The sequence below is a fragment of the Bombus flavifrons genome, chromosome 4 (assembly GCF_040668555.2).
Source record: "Bombus flavifrons isolate JBK064 chromosome 4, iyBomFlav1_principal, whole genome shotgun sequence".
NCBI lineage: Eukaryota > Metazoa > Arthropoda > Insecta > Hymenoptera > Apidae > Bombus > Bombus flavifrons.
The window spans coordinates 12,908,673-12,922,299 of NC_138445.1; the positions used below are offsets into that span (position 1 = coordinate 12,908,673).

Sequence of the window (13,627 nt, forward strand, 5' to 3'; positions counted from 1 at the left end):
GTTCTCGGTGATCGATCGCGTCTACGAGTTATTACGCGAGGCTTACCTTCGCAACGGCTCCGATACAACCCGCGTCTCCAATTACAGTTGCTTAATTCTACCGGCAACGGGTGTCTCTTCTCGTCCTTCGCATCAACAAAAATTCATTACCGGTATCCCGCGCGTCAGATGCGCGCAGCCTAATGACAATTATGTAATAGCTCTGTTATTCCTTCGCCGCACATGGGAAGGTAAAGAAACACACCGGGAGTTCGGCGTTCCACGGTTTCACCGCGCCTCGTAGCTCCGCTGAGCGCAAAAACGTTGACCCAGAAATGCTTTCGATGCACGTGGTTGCTATCGCTTTCGATCGGCAATTGGGGAAAAGTTGGAAAATAGAAGCGAACGCCAACTTTCGACTCGTATAGTTCGTTTCGTTCGTATGTATTTACCATTTTCTCGTTTTTCCTAACTTTTGTCAAATTTGACACACTCGTGCTACCCTGTCTTGAGTGGTGAACGAGGACATCTAACGGAAGCATTGACTCATAGATTTTGACAGTTTAGCCGCAACTCCGGTAACACCGTTATAGAAGTGGTAACGACGTGAAAAAGGATTTACATACAAGCAGCCGGCCTAGGCGTTACTGTACAGGCACGTATTCTCACGACGAAAGTACAACAAGGAATGGCGTAAGTCACGTTTCTAACAAATCAATTCGTCTTTCCAGCGGTGGCGCGGTCTCACGATGAAGTTGTGCCAGAAAGCTTTAGTGGGATAATCGAATCCGCCAGCAGGCGAAACAATGGTAGAACGTAGAAACTATATTCAACGATAGCATGTTATTTAGCTGGTAACAAAGTGGCACCGCAACCGCTGTCAAACGCAACGCATCTCGCTCGCTACGTGTCTCCCTTGTACTCCTGATGAAATATCGTTCGCAAATTCACACCATAGCGATTACATCGTATCGATTACGAAAAATTTGGCGCCAAGTGTTCGATTTCAGTTGCCCCTTTCCCTTCCCGAGTCGTTGTTGTGGTGCATCCGAATCTGCAAACATTGGTTGCTCGAATTTCTCGAATGTGCGTACGCGCAAGGTCGACCAAAAAATCCGGTTACTTACGATCCGCGTTACGCAATCCACCATCTCGTCTACCGCTCACGTTCCAATACCTCAACCGATCCACATCGAGATACGAGAACATACACTACTATAATTCAAACTGTATCGGATCCCCGTGGACAGTATCTTTTATCGTTCTGAATTTTTTCGTTAAACCACTTCTGCTGCGGAGGCGGATATCGAACGTGTCTCAACTTAATCGTATCCTATTCTGCTTTCAGAATGTCAACGAAACCCCATTCCTAGAAGCGCCAGAGCGAGTAGAAACGAAGCGGTATTGGAATTCGAGTGTCCCGAGGAATTTGGATATTACCCTCATCCTCGTGACTGTACGCAATACTATGTTTGCGTGTTTGGCGGTGCTTTGCTCGAATCCTGCACAGGGGGATTAATGTACAGGCAAGTATAATCCTCGAAAGTTATCCTAATGCATCGAACTTTACTTTAAAATAAACTTATTTAATTACAGCAATTTTATTAATTTTATCTTTAGTTGTTCTAACAGGAACTATTACTGTAATGATTTTAATGATAATGATAATAACTATAATGATGTTTAATTATTATTATTAATTAAATTAATTATATTGTTTTTACAACAGGATATATAATCCCAGTTTTTAGCTTAATTAACTAAACTTAACTTTAACTCAATTTAATTAAATGATTAGAAGAGTTATAATATATAATTCTTGTCCTACTGTCGAGCCAACATTTTTTCTCATTGTAAAATACAGTCGCGGAACGTTTCTTCGAATCAGCTGATAATTGATCGAGAGGACACGTGCAAACGGGTGAACAAACGGATTGCGAGCAAAAACGTGGAAACGATTCTCGTACACGATCAACTAATACGGGTAGAAATTGGTAGCGCGGTAAATTGAAACTCGAGCGAATAATACGAGGAGTCGGATCAAAAGCGAAATGCGGTATTGTCGTCCAGATATAGACAAGTCTAATGGATATACTCTCCCGTATTCCCAGGACTCGTGTATTACGAGATTCCGTGGAGATTTCTATTTCTTGTCCGTTTCCAGACCTGAACAGAATGCTTCTCAAGCCTCAGAACGTCCACCAACAAGCTGCACTATTCGTGGAATTAAACATTTTCGATAACACCAAATGCGCTACACTCTGTTGTTCGAACTAAAATTTCAACCATCTAAAATCGCCTGTTGGCGGCTACGTTTCATATACTTTTAACAAACATCTCGATATCGAATAAAAGAATTTCGTTTACGCGAGATGGTTCGCGTGATATAGAGTCGGTAATCGAAAAAATTTGTTTCCCGGTCGAATCACCATGTTTGATGGAAAAAGTCACGTTGTACGTCAAAATGATGCTTTATAGTGGGCGAATAGTATAAAAGTTGATAAATTACTGCGGGAATTTCGCGTGAATCATCGGACGAACTACTTGTCCTTAATCGGCTATACGATCTTTCAAGTAATCGTTATTTTCACATTTAGATTTTATTTGATATTATTAACACAGATTACTAGAATACCAAATTTTAACAATCACCGAACTTCTGGCTGTATCGTTAAGGATAATACTAAGTAATTTACTGGAACCCTAGAAAGATAGAAAGATAAGTGTATATTGTCAGGAGTAGTAAATGTGTAATAAAACTTGCTTAAGGGGGTATTATAGTCTAAAGGCATGAATTTCGGGCGATTTTTGAAGCTCTGTACAAGCGAAACAAAAAATATTTTTGCTATCCTTCTTTTTAGCATTTGTTTATTGATATTTCGAGATTACGTAAAAAATTCACTGAAAAGAAAACTCAATATTTAAAGAGTTATGAGCTGGCAAAGTGGGTGCTGCCAAAAAAATGGGGTGTCGTGGCGTGCATGATATCAACCCATCTGATCATCCGAAACAAAAAATGCGAACGGATTCTTAATTAATATGGATGCCGCTATCGTCTGAAATTTGGAAAAGTCAATACAACATTTTTTCACAAAATGACGGCCGTTTGAAAAAAATTTCTTATTTCGCACGTTTTTTTGACGATTCCAAACGTTTAAAAAATAGTAATATTAAAGATTTTGAGCTGAGCGTAATCCGGACGATAGAGGAGTATATAAGGAATATTCAGACCAAATTTAAAATAAATCGGTTTATTAGAACTTGAGATATCGTGCACGCCAACTCGAAACAAGTAGTTTCGAGAAAAACGCGTTTAAAGTTTTGGGACGTTGGTACTCGGTCAGCGTCTACCGTTTATTGCACATTGTTCCCGGTCGGACCGGAGCAGATGCTGTGCCACAAAAATGGCTGTAACTCATAAAATAATTGAAATTTTTTTAAATCCTTCAAGGGCATATTCTTGAATGTCTAAACATTGGAAATATGAAACAAAAAATTTTCGATTTTTTCAAATTTCTAGACCAGAATACCACCTTAACCTAAAGTAAACCGAGCTTAATGTGGATTTCATGTCTCATTAAGGATAGTGATTAACTTACCTGAAACCTAAAACGTAAAACGATCCTCGAATATTTCTACGAGATGAAAACTTCGTAAAAAAGATTTCATGCTATTCCAACCAAGTTATCATAGGTATACCAACCCTGCCATTGTTTGCCAAAACGATGATCATAAAACGATTAACGAAATAAAAAAATCGATATTGAAGAAACCTTTGTTGCTTTCCTTTTTACAGTCACGAGTTGCAGACATGCGATTGGCCACGTAACGTAGGTTGCCCCGAAGGCGGATCTCCCATTAAGGAAGCCGAAGAAGATCCGTTATTGGAAAGGTGAGCTTTCAACGCTATTACGTGTCGCTTGTAACTATTACACACGTGGGTTACCATACCAATTTATTTATTAGTTTTCGACTGTTCGATTGTCTTTGCTATTCCCTTTGCTACTCGATGCGAACGATTAGTCAAGAACAGGCTGCGACCAGGCCGATCTGTTTGAACGGTCTTTGGAGAACAAAATCCTCTCTCGATCAATCTATAATACCGGACATCCGTCGATTGCGTAACGATTCAGCTTTGACGGTGATTGCCAAAGAACTTCACTCGTGTTCGCTGTTGATGTGGAAAGAGGAAAAGCCGCACGGAGTGAGAGTTCGAAGGACGAGGAAACGAAATGGGAAGGGCGTAGCGATCGAGACAGAAACGTATCGTCGAAACGATCCGGTCGTATTTTTCCAGTTGTCGAAACTGTTGCGGAATTACGAGTTGATCAACGATTTGACTGCATGCGAGAAAACAGTACCTTGAGAAAATAGAAGCAATGACGTCAAGAATCGAATAATAAACGTCGATCGATCGCGATTAATCCGATTACGATTTCCTCTGCCTCCTTATTTACCGCTAAAATTACAATTCAGGTCTGCCATGCTTTGTCAGACCGGTTGCCACATATGAGACTTCCTATTATCTTTGCTTTCCCTCCACTTTTACAGTACTACGCTACTTTATTCTTCTAGAATTCTTTGGATCTCGATCAAAAGAACCGTCAAAACGGCTACGCGTTAATTCTCCCGTCCATTGAAACTCGTTGCCGAAAGGATTAAGCGGAAACCCAGTGAATTTGTTGTATAACCGAGCGCTAGCCTACAATGAACTCCCACTCTCTCCGGCTGTTTCTCGCGGAGAGCACTACACCTCGGAACCGGGTACGACTTCCCTTGTGCGAGCAAAAGTTAGGCAACAAGCGGTCGCCGGTCGCTCATTAACGTATTGTGCACGAGTAATCGGGGAAAGAAGCGATTTCCCAACCTGTGCCCCACTTCTTTTCATCTCGCCGTGTCTGATCAACGTCCTTGCCATTCCTGGCAACGTGTTTTGGTATCGAAACTGGTTCGATCGGCACGCCCGGCCGATGAGACGCTACAATCGATCCGTTTCGATCGAAGAATCGATCCGCTCGGATTGGTCCGGTTACGAGGGCAACGCGCCGTTCTTTTATCGCAATGAATTTTCGTTTAAGCTAACACGGTCAACTTGGTTATATTTCCTCCGGCGTGCCGTGTTCGACACGGAACTTTGCGAAATCTCACAAGTCGAGAAAAACCCACCCAACCTAACGGCCGCAATGATCGTTAAAGGCCGTCAATTAACCGTGACGCAATCATTTCTCTTGAATCGCGCAGATCGGCAAAGATCGAGACCCTTCAGGAGCAACAACGGCCGCAGCAGCAAATCCGAGAACAACAGCAAATCCGAGAACAACAACAGATCCGAGAACAGCAACAGATCCGAGAACAACAGCAGATCCGAGAACAGCAGCAGATCCGAGAACAGCAACAGATCCGAGAACAGCAACAGATCCGAGAACAGCAGCAACAACACAGACGTGAACAGCAACAGCGTCCCGTTCAAAGACAACCGATTCCTATCACGACAACGCCGTCTCCCGCGCCCCAAATCACCGAAAAGCAGATTCGACAGAGGCAACAGGCCAGGAACTATCACGAGGACGAGTACGAGCCAGCGTCGGAAGTAGAGAGCGATAGGCAGCAACGAGTCTACAGAGGACAACCCTCGACGATTGGTCAAGTTCAGCGGGATAGAGATGGTCTCCGAAGAAACGTGATTTCGGTGAGTTCCTTTAGTCGCTATAGTATATATATAACTATATATATATATATATATATATATTAGTTTTTTTAAGTTTTCTAACGAAGCTACAATAAATTGAGCAATCCCTTGCTTTCTTCTACTTCAGAAATAGCATGATTAAATATCGGTTTGCCATTTGTCTAGAACGTCTGACAAGATAACTGTAAATCAATCAGAGATAAACGTAGGCCGGTCGATTGGAACTGCCCGACTCGATCGGCCAAACAAGAAAGTCTATATAGCGTAAAAACGGGGACACAGAAGACTCGTGTTCGTACAATATAAATTTCTCTGCTATTTTCGAGCTCTGAATCTATTCGTACGCGTTGCGTAGGAAATAACTTTCGTAAGAAATGAATTCTTCGCGCAATCGTTGCCACGCGGGCGCCAAATCAATTAGCGTGGTTGAAAGCAAGATAAATTCGACGAGCAATAAAAAACAAGCGAGGCGGGAATTAATTTCTCAATTAATGTCCCGCAGGAAAGGGAAAAGGAGAGTCTGGTGAGCACGCGTGCCCAAACGGAAGCCCATTACAGGTACGTAAAATCTGCTTTGAAAACGGACCGAGCAGCCCTGCCGTGGCGCGCGCTACGACCTTTTTACTCGATTTCTCTTTCGCCGTGGGCTCCTTTAATTCTACCGGTGGCTGCTTCGCCTTTACGTAACGTCGATTCGACGTTCCTTTTTTTCCAACTTCCAACACCGATTATCTCACGAAACGGCTCTAGCTGCCAGTGATCGTTTAAGATAACTCTCTCCGTTGATAAGTACCCCTCTAAAGAGAGCGTTCCAGAATGTTAATCCTGTTTAACGTGGCACAGGACGCAAGTACCATCGTCCGAGTCGCCGAGAGTCGCCAAGATCTTGGCGTCCACCGTTGCCCCGGTCATCTCCAAATCGTACTACAACGATCCGGACCAGAGTTATCCTTATTATACCATTTACGACGACGACGTGTCCATTTACAAAGATGACGGTAAGATAATTGTTTACGTAAACCGACTCGTAACTCGTTTATCCAATCGAAATGCTAGAAGTCGTCCGTGGTCGCGAACGCGTCGATGAGACCATCCGGAATAATATGAATTCGATAAAAGTAATCGATGGTATTTTCCGGTTAGATTACAACCAATATACCGTGAACCAATCAGTGCCCGTTCAACCGAGTGTCAAGATCAGCGAGGTAAACACGAAACAATACCAAAAGCCAAAGAAGGTCGCGGTGAATGAAGCGGACAAATACAACTTGAACCAGGACGTTACGGCGCAGGATTACGATATCTACGAGAATCAGGTAGAATGGAAAGCGTCTAATTGCGCACTTAGAAACGAATTGGGTGCAAATTGCGAATCATTATTGTGTCGTTTTTCTGTTTGCCATGTGCCGGATGTACGTGTAGGCTCAGCTTAACAAGAACAAGTTCCGAATTACCGAAAACCAGTCGTTCAGGTGAGAAATCTTTTATTAATTAAGACGGAACCTTTGATAGTTTTATGTAAAATATTCATCGATGTTTGCTAAACCTTCAAACTCTCTCCTTGAGCGTGAAGCGAGAAAGAAACTATCGTCGCCTTGAGCTTTTATCGATGTCTCTTTGCTATTCTTTTAAATTACGTTTCTTAGAAATTGAAGATGATATCGGCACATCCGCGCAACGCTCGCTGACTCTTACCGCTGACTGATATTCCGTGAAATCAAGCGAAAATCGTGCTTACGTAAACGCGCCAAGTTATCGGTTTAAGGAGCGTTAAAAATAGTAGTCGGTGCAGACAAACGCGCGCAACCTGCTAGACACCCGTCCAGCTGGTCTGGATGACTTGCTGTTTCTAAAAGTCCATTTCAAGCTGAATTTCCTTTTTCTCGCCTGTTCTATCAGATGCTTTAATCGCTATATTTTTGTATTTCATTTATATAAATCTCTCGTAATTCGAACGACGTAAAGTCAACGACAGGCAGAAGAACAAAGAGAAACTTTACACAATTGGTTATGGTTAATAACATAGAAAAATTGGATAAACGATCCATCTCAGGAGTGTCGTCTGCGGTCCTTCACCGCAGAAAGCGTCGATGGGATCACGAGGAGAATCGTTGCTCGGTTTCTCGTCAATTTATTAATTAATCGTCGCGTGTGCACAGACCGAACGTGCTCAGCCACCCTGTCGTTCACGTGACGACTCCAAATGCCATCGTAGACACGTTTATCCCGTTAACAACGACCACGCAGCCTCCGACTACTACCAGCAGGCCTTACACAGTCAATGCACCCAGGTAGAGTATCCACATACTCATTATCGGTCGTCGTCGACTAGTTTTTTCCCGAATTATGCAACCAGGGAGGACTGAGATCGCAAGGATCACCGCGCACAGCTTGATAGTATTCCGACAAATCGTTAGTGACGAATGCGACATTATTTCTCGCTTTCTTCGAATGTCGAGAGGCATACGGGATTCCCCGGTCCTTTCGTATTCGAACAGATAAAAACCCAGCGGTATTTATTCAGCGGGGACTCGTTCCATGATCGAAGATCATTACGCGATATTACTCAGCGCGAAAATATAAAACGTGAACGCTGATTGAGTGCGATGCGTAAGTACGCTCGTACATGTTCACTTTCATTATATACTCGCGCCCAAGAGTTCGTGAAAGTAGTGGTAAAACTATCGTAAGCGAGATCGAAGACGTTGAATACCGTAATATACTTAGGATTATTTCTCGTGAGAGTAACACGTTCAGTCACGTCCAAATTTTTCGATAATGTAACAACGAATTACGACGCGTTTCGATCAGCATCTTCGATGTTCGTTCCGTTTCTGCTTGAACCGATTCTTTGGATTTCTGCACGGCGAAAGAACGGCCTTGCAGCGTCTCCATCGACCAAGACCCGATTTCGCCGGTCTCTGTATTCCGCTAAACGAAGCATTCGCTTTCTCTCCCGGCAGTCGAACATTTTCCTTTTGTGCACCACCGGAAACATCACCGATTTTTTCATTTTCTTTTCTTTTGCCTCTCTCTCTCTCTCTCTCTCTCTCTCTCTCCCTCTCGAGTGCGACTCCTCCTCGAGTTTTGCCTCGATTTCTATCACGCCTCCGTTTTCTTCAATCCTTTTCTGTGTTTTTCTTGCAGCCGGGGTCGCCCACAGCAGGTCCACCGTGGCACGGCACCACCGTAAGTCGAGATTCTTCGCATGATATTTCGCTCTTCTGCGTATTCGAGAAACTAGCTCTAGTTCCGATTAGTCGACAAATTATCAGGTTCTTTCGTGCAACGTTAACATCGTAAAAGTTGATTACGAGAATGATCGTTACAACGAAAACTAACATCCGACCCGGGATGTCGAAAATCACGAGATCCACTAGCGTCGCGTCGCCTCTCGGTGTCTTTTCTCGCTCCCGACGAGGTGAACGAACGTGACTGCATCGAATTAATGCAGTTAGAAAGTTAATTGCGTGTAAGCTGCACAGCTGTCGCTAATAAAGTTACTAAACGATTATCCGCCTCTAACGGACACCATCGGCCACCGGGAAAAGTAAAAACGAAAGAATAGAAACGGCAAGAGAGATAAATCAATTTTTGATCGATGGATCACGAACGCTGTCGTTGACAGAATGGTGAAATCACGTTGCGCGGAAGGAAACAATAGCTAGTTTCAGCGAACTACGGAACGCGACCTTTTTTTCGCCATTGATTCTCTGAAATCGATAATTGGGGGTTTCAGGCGATCGCGACCAACCTTGAAACCGTCCACCGAGATCGTGTCGAAAGCGCAGGAGTTCATCGACATTTACAGGTATCCACCGACGAGGCCAGCGCCGATTTATCCGACTCCTCAGGTCGACAAACCAGCGGCAAAGTGTCGCAAGGACGTCTGCTTGCTTCCTGATTGCAGCTGCGGCGGCGCGGACATTCCAGGTATGCGAGCACACGCAAATTATTTCCTGATCCGTTCGACGCTCGATACGAAGCAGGGGAAAACGTTCGGTGCGGTTCGCGTCGAGGAGACTCACATACACAGCTAAACACGCGGAAAAGTCGAATCGATATCATTGAAGTTGGAACGATACAACGTGGGTAGCCAGTAGCCAATGACGCAAGCGTCCGTACGCCATGAATGTTAAGTTTAGCCGATCGGTTTAGCAGCCACCGTGACTTTCTCCGGTTCTAACGTTACACATAACCGTTCCATGGGCCGCTCGAAAGTGAAACAGATCCGCCTAGCCGCTTGCAATTTCGCACGTGCGCGTAAGACTGTTCGAAATCGAAAGCTCCCGCGTGATTTGAATCCGAATTAGGCATTCACGTTTCAAAAGTATCTATATCGACGCTCAAAGCGTCGAGGTATCATCTTATAGGCGTTATGTCAAAAGAAAACTATCCATGTATATTAAATTAAAGCGTGTGGCATGAACGAAACGCGTCGAGTCGCGGTAATAATATTTGGCCGCAGGCGAGCGATACGTAAGCGATTAAAACAGCCTAGCTAGCTGTACATGCGTCTAGAGTGGATTGTGCAACCGCATACCTCGCATAAATCATCCGGAAGAATCTGCCAGAGTCGGGTGTCTCTGCTTATGTTTCGTTTCTAATTAAGCAATGGATCAACCGCGCTTCTTTATCCAACGAGATTTCGTTTTTCTGATAAGCGTTGCGTGTCACATGGATTCGGTCGCGGTAAATTCCACCGATGCACGAGGATATCTCGCGATCTCTCTTAGAAGTGGACAACGAATGAAAATCGCGCAACGTAGGATACATGTGTGTAATGTCGTGTACTTAGGTGGAATCCCAGTCGAACAGACGCCGCAGATCGTTCTGCTGACGTTCGACGATGCCGTGAACGATCTGAACAAACCGTTGTACAGCGATCTATTCGAAAATGAGCGTAAGAATCCGAACGGCTGTCCGATCACGGCCACCTTCTATGTTTCGCACGAGTGGACCGATTATAGCCAGGTGCAAAATCTTTACGCGGACGGCCACGAAATGGCATCGCACACGATCTCGTAAGTTAAACGGAAAGAAAGAGTAGCCGCAGCTTTTTCTCGCTCTGACTCCGTACACGGGACGGGCGAGGTTACGAATGTCGCGCTTCTACGCTAATTCGTTGCTCGCGTAATACATGGTTCATCGAACGTCATTGCCTACGTCACTCTTCCACTAACGTTCTCCCGCTAGACTTTACAGACTTCAGAGTCTACTAGTCGCCTATATATCTGCGCTGGTTCCAAAAAAAAAAAAAAAAAAAATCTCTGGAACGCTTCGTTTCTTCGACGATCCTCTAATTTCGTGCAAACGAAACCGGGATAATTTGTATCGGAGTAGACGATGCGCGGAAAAGAAAAGCAACATCCTGACTGCACGGAAGAAACAACCAGCTAATCTGAAAGTAAGATTTCGTATTCTCGGTCGACGTGTTATTTCAGGCCTGAGAATAGGATAGATAGGAAAGAAAGTCGAGTCGATGGTATCGTCGCGCGATGTCCTCCAACGCGTTGTTTGGAAAGAAGTAGACGACTTATTTCATTGACGCGCATCGGAGCGTTTCGTAGAAAGAAGCGATAGCTTCTTTTCGTGCACAGACACAGATACGATGCCGTGTTTCCGGAACAAATTGCTCCGCTCCCATTGCGAATGCCGCGTTACGCTCGGGCCAGGCAATTAGAGGATTGTCGGGGATCGCGATAAAACGTAAATTGCGACGCACGGCTGGTGAAATGAGCGTGATCGGAGATGAACGGTGACACGGGTCGCGAAGCAGTTTCACCAGCTGTGCACCGCACCTGTGCCGTGTACTAATGACGCACACTAACCGCAACTTTTCTTTCTTTTCTCTCTTCGCTCTCTTCTTTCTTTCTCACTCTTTCTATTCGCATCACTCAATCATCCCTCGCATTCCCATCACGCAACGACACCCGAACCGATCGCAACACTCGTCGACGTACATTCACACACACGACATTGCCGTTTCTTCGACAAATTACGGAAATACAAACAATCGGCGTACACGTTCCCACACGATAAAACACGTCCACGTTTCCGATCGTCCTTCCCCTTCACCTTGCCCTTTCCCCTCCGATCCGGAACAACGATCCCCGAAATAGGTGACTACCTTCCGGAGGAAATACCGCAAATCGTTCTGCTGACGTTCGACGATTCTGTGAACGATTTGAATAAGGGTCTCTACAGCGACCTGTTCGAGAAAGGACGAAAAAATCCAAACGGCTGTCCCATCTCGGCCACGTTCTACGTCTCCCACGAGTGGACCGACTACAGCCAAGTGCAAAATCTCTATGCCGGTGGTCATGAGATTGCCTCCCACACGGTTTCGTAAGTATTCTCGATAGAGAAGAAGAATCAATGAACAAAAACGTTCCAAGCAATCTTTTGCCGTTTTCTACCTTTTTCTTATCGGTAGAATTCCCTTCGAATTGAAAATCTTTTATACGATTTTGATCGTTGTATTCGTCTATCGATGTCAAAAAGATCGACACGTTACACGATATCTGAAGCAACTACGTAATTGACTGTATTTCATAAGATAACACCGCGAATCGCTGCTCGATCGATCGAGTTAACGAAATACCGTGTGTTACATCGTCGTCTGTTGTTGATCATTAATCACGTGTTCATTACCATCGAGCAATCGGGGCGCTTTAGCGATTCTAGCAATTGTCGGGCATCGCAGTCGTTCACGCTCAGCCTGTATGTACCGCCGATCAATTAGTAACCAATGCCAGCTTGATTAGTCCGTTCGAGCGAGACACAATCGCTTATTCGGATAGAAGACGCCGCTTTCGCACCTCGCTATGGGTCAGGATGCAAGAACGGATCAAGAACCGGTTTCGAACGCGTCGTAAAACATTGCACGGGTATCGATGGAAAGCGACACTCGCAAAGGGTTCTCGAATCATTTTTCCATGATCGCGTCCGTAACTTGGAAGCGAGCAAACGATTACCGGTCGATCGATTTTCTTGGATCGTGGCTCTGCGAACGCATGTCTTCTTTACCATCGTATGATCAACAGGCTGATTAATTCTAAAAATAGGCACAGTTTCGGTGAGCAGTTCTCTCAGCGAAAATGGGCGCGAGAAGTTGCTGGACAACGAGAAATTCTCTCAGCCTATGGAGGCGTCAAACTGGAAGATGTCAGGGGAATGAGGGCGCCGTTCCTATCGGTAACCCTCCGTTCATAAAAAGATAAGAATGAAGAATATAACGTACTCGATAACAACGTTTTTAATCCTAACGAAACAGGTCGGCGGAAATAACATGTTCAAAATGTTGTGGGACACAAACTTCACGTACGATTCCTCCATGCCGATATACGAGAATCGACCCCCGAGTTGGCCGTACACTTTGGACTATAAGCTGTTCCACGATTGCATGATTCCTCCTTGCCCTACCAGATCTTATCCAGGATTGTGGGAAGTTCCTATGGTGATGTGGCAGGATCTAAACGGAGGTAGATGCTCGATGGGAGACGCGTGCAGCAACCCACCTACTGCTGACGGTGTTTACAAAATGCTCATCAAGAACTTCGAGAGACATTACACGACCAATAGGTCGGTCTCGCGAATTACTACTCGGTTATCGATCGAATATACAGTTACCCTAATTGTAAGAAAAAATTACTTTTCAGAGCGCCATTTGGGTTATTCTATCACGCCGCCTGGTTCACGCAGCCCCATCACAAGGAAGGCTTCATTTCGTTCCTGGATACCATAGTCGCTATGGACGACGTGTGGATCGTGACGAACTGGCAGGCAATTCAATGGGTCAGAAATCCTACACCGTTGCCGCTGTTACACACCTTCGAACCCTTCGGATGTAACTACCCGGTATATATAAATCTTCTTCCATTATTTAATAGGCGAAAGCTGCTTCGGTCGCTCGACTCTGGAAGATGACTCGAAGAAGCTTTGAAAGAATGATCCACG

At 44.7% G+C, this 13,627-nt stretch overlaps 1 protein-coding gene across 5 annotated transcripts in view; it reads left to right on the forward strand.

Annotated features, from left to right (window-relative positions):
• Positions 1-13,627, forward strand: part of Cda5 (Chitin deacetylase-like 5) — a 41,643-nt gene that overhangs the window by 26,644 nt on the left and 1,372 nt on the right. For 2 of the 5 annotated variants that reach the window (XM_069110743.1, XM_069110739.1), the window contains exons 2-15: positions 1,328-1,505; positions 3,776-3,871; positions 5,221-5,668; positions 6,171-6,226; positions 6,512-6,666; positions 6,812-6,984; positions 7,091-7,140; positions 7,828-7,959; positions 8,816-8,857; positions 9,408-9,601; positions 11,791-12,016; positions 12,736-12,865; positions 12,945-13,252; positions 13,330-13,528. In XM_069110743.1, the coding sequence (XP_068966844.1) occupies positions 1,498-1,505; positions 3,776-3,871; positions 5,221-5,668; positions 6,171-6,226; positions 6,512-6,666; positions 6,812-6,984; positions 7,091-7,140; positions 7,828-7,959; positions 8,816-8,857; positions 9,408-9,601; positions 11,791-12,016; positions 12,736-12,865; positions 12,945-13,252; positions 13,330-13,528 (2,217 nt within the window). In that variant the 5' untranslated portion in view covers positions 1,328-1,497. Of the gene's footprint in view, positions 1-1,327; positions 1,506-3,775; positions 3,872-5,220; positions 5,669-6,170; positions 6,227-6,511; positions 6,667-6,811; positions 6,985-7,090; positions 7,141-7,827; positions 7,960-8,815; positions 8,858-9,407; positions 9,602-10,466; positions 10,693-11,790; positions 12,017-12,735; positions 12,866-12,944; positions 13,253-13,329; positions 13,529-13,627 lie in introns of all 5 variants that reach the window. The other 3 variants (XM_069110740.1, XM_069110741.1, XM_069110742.1) reach the window with 3 other exon arrangements.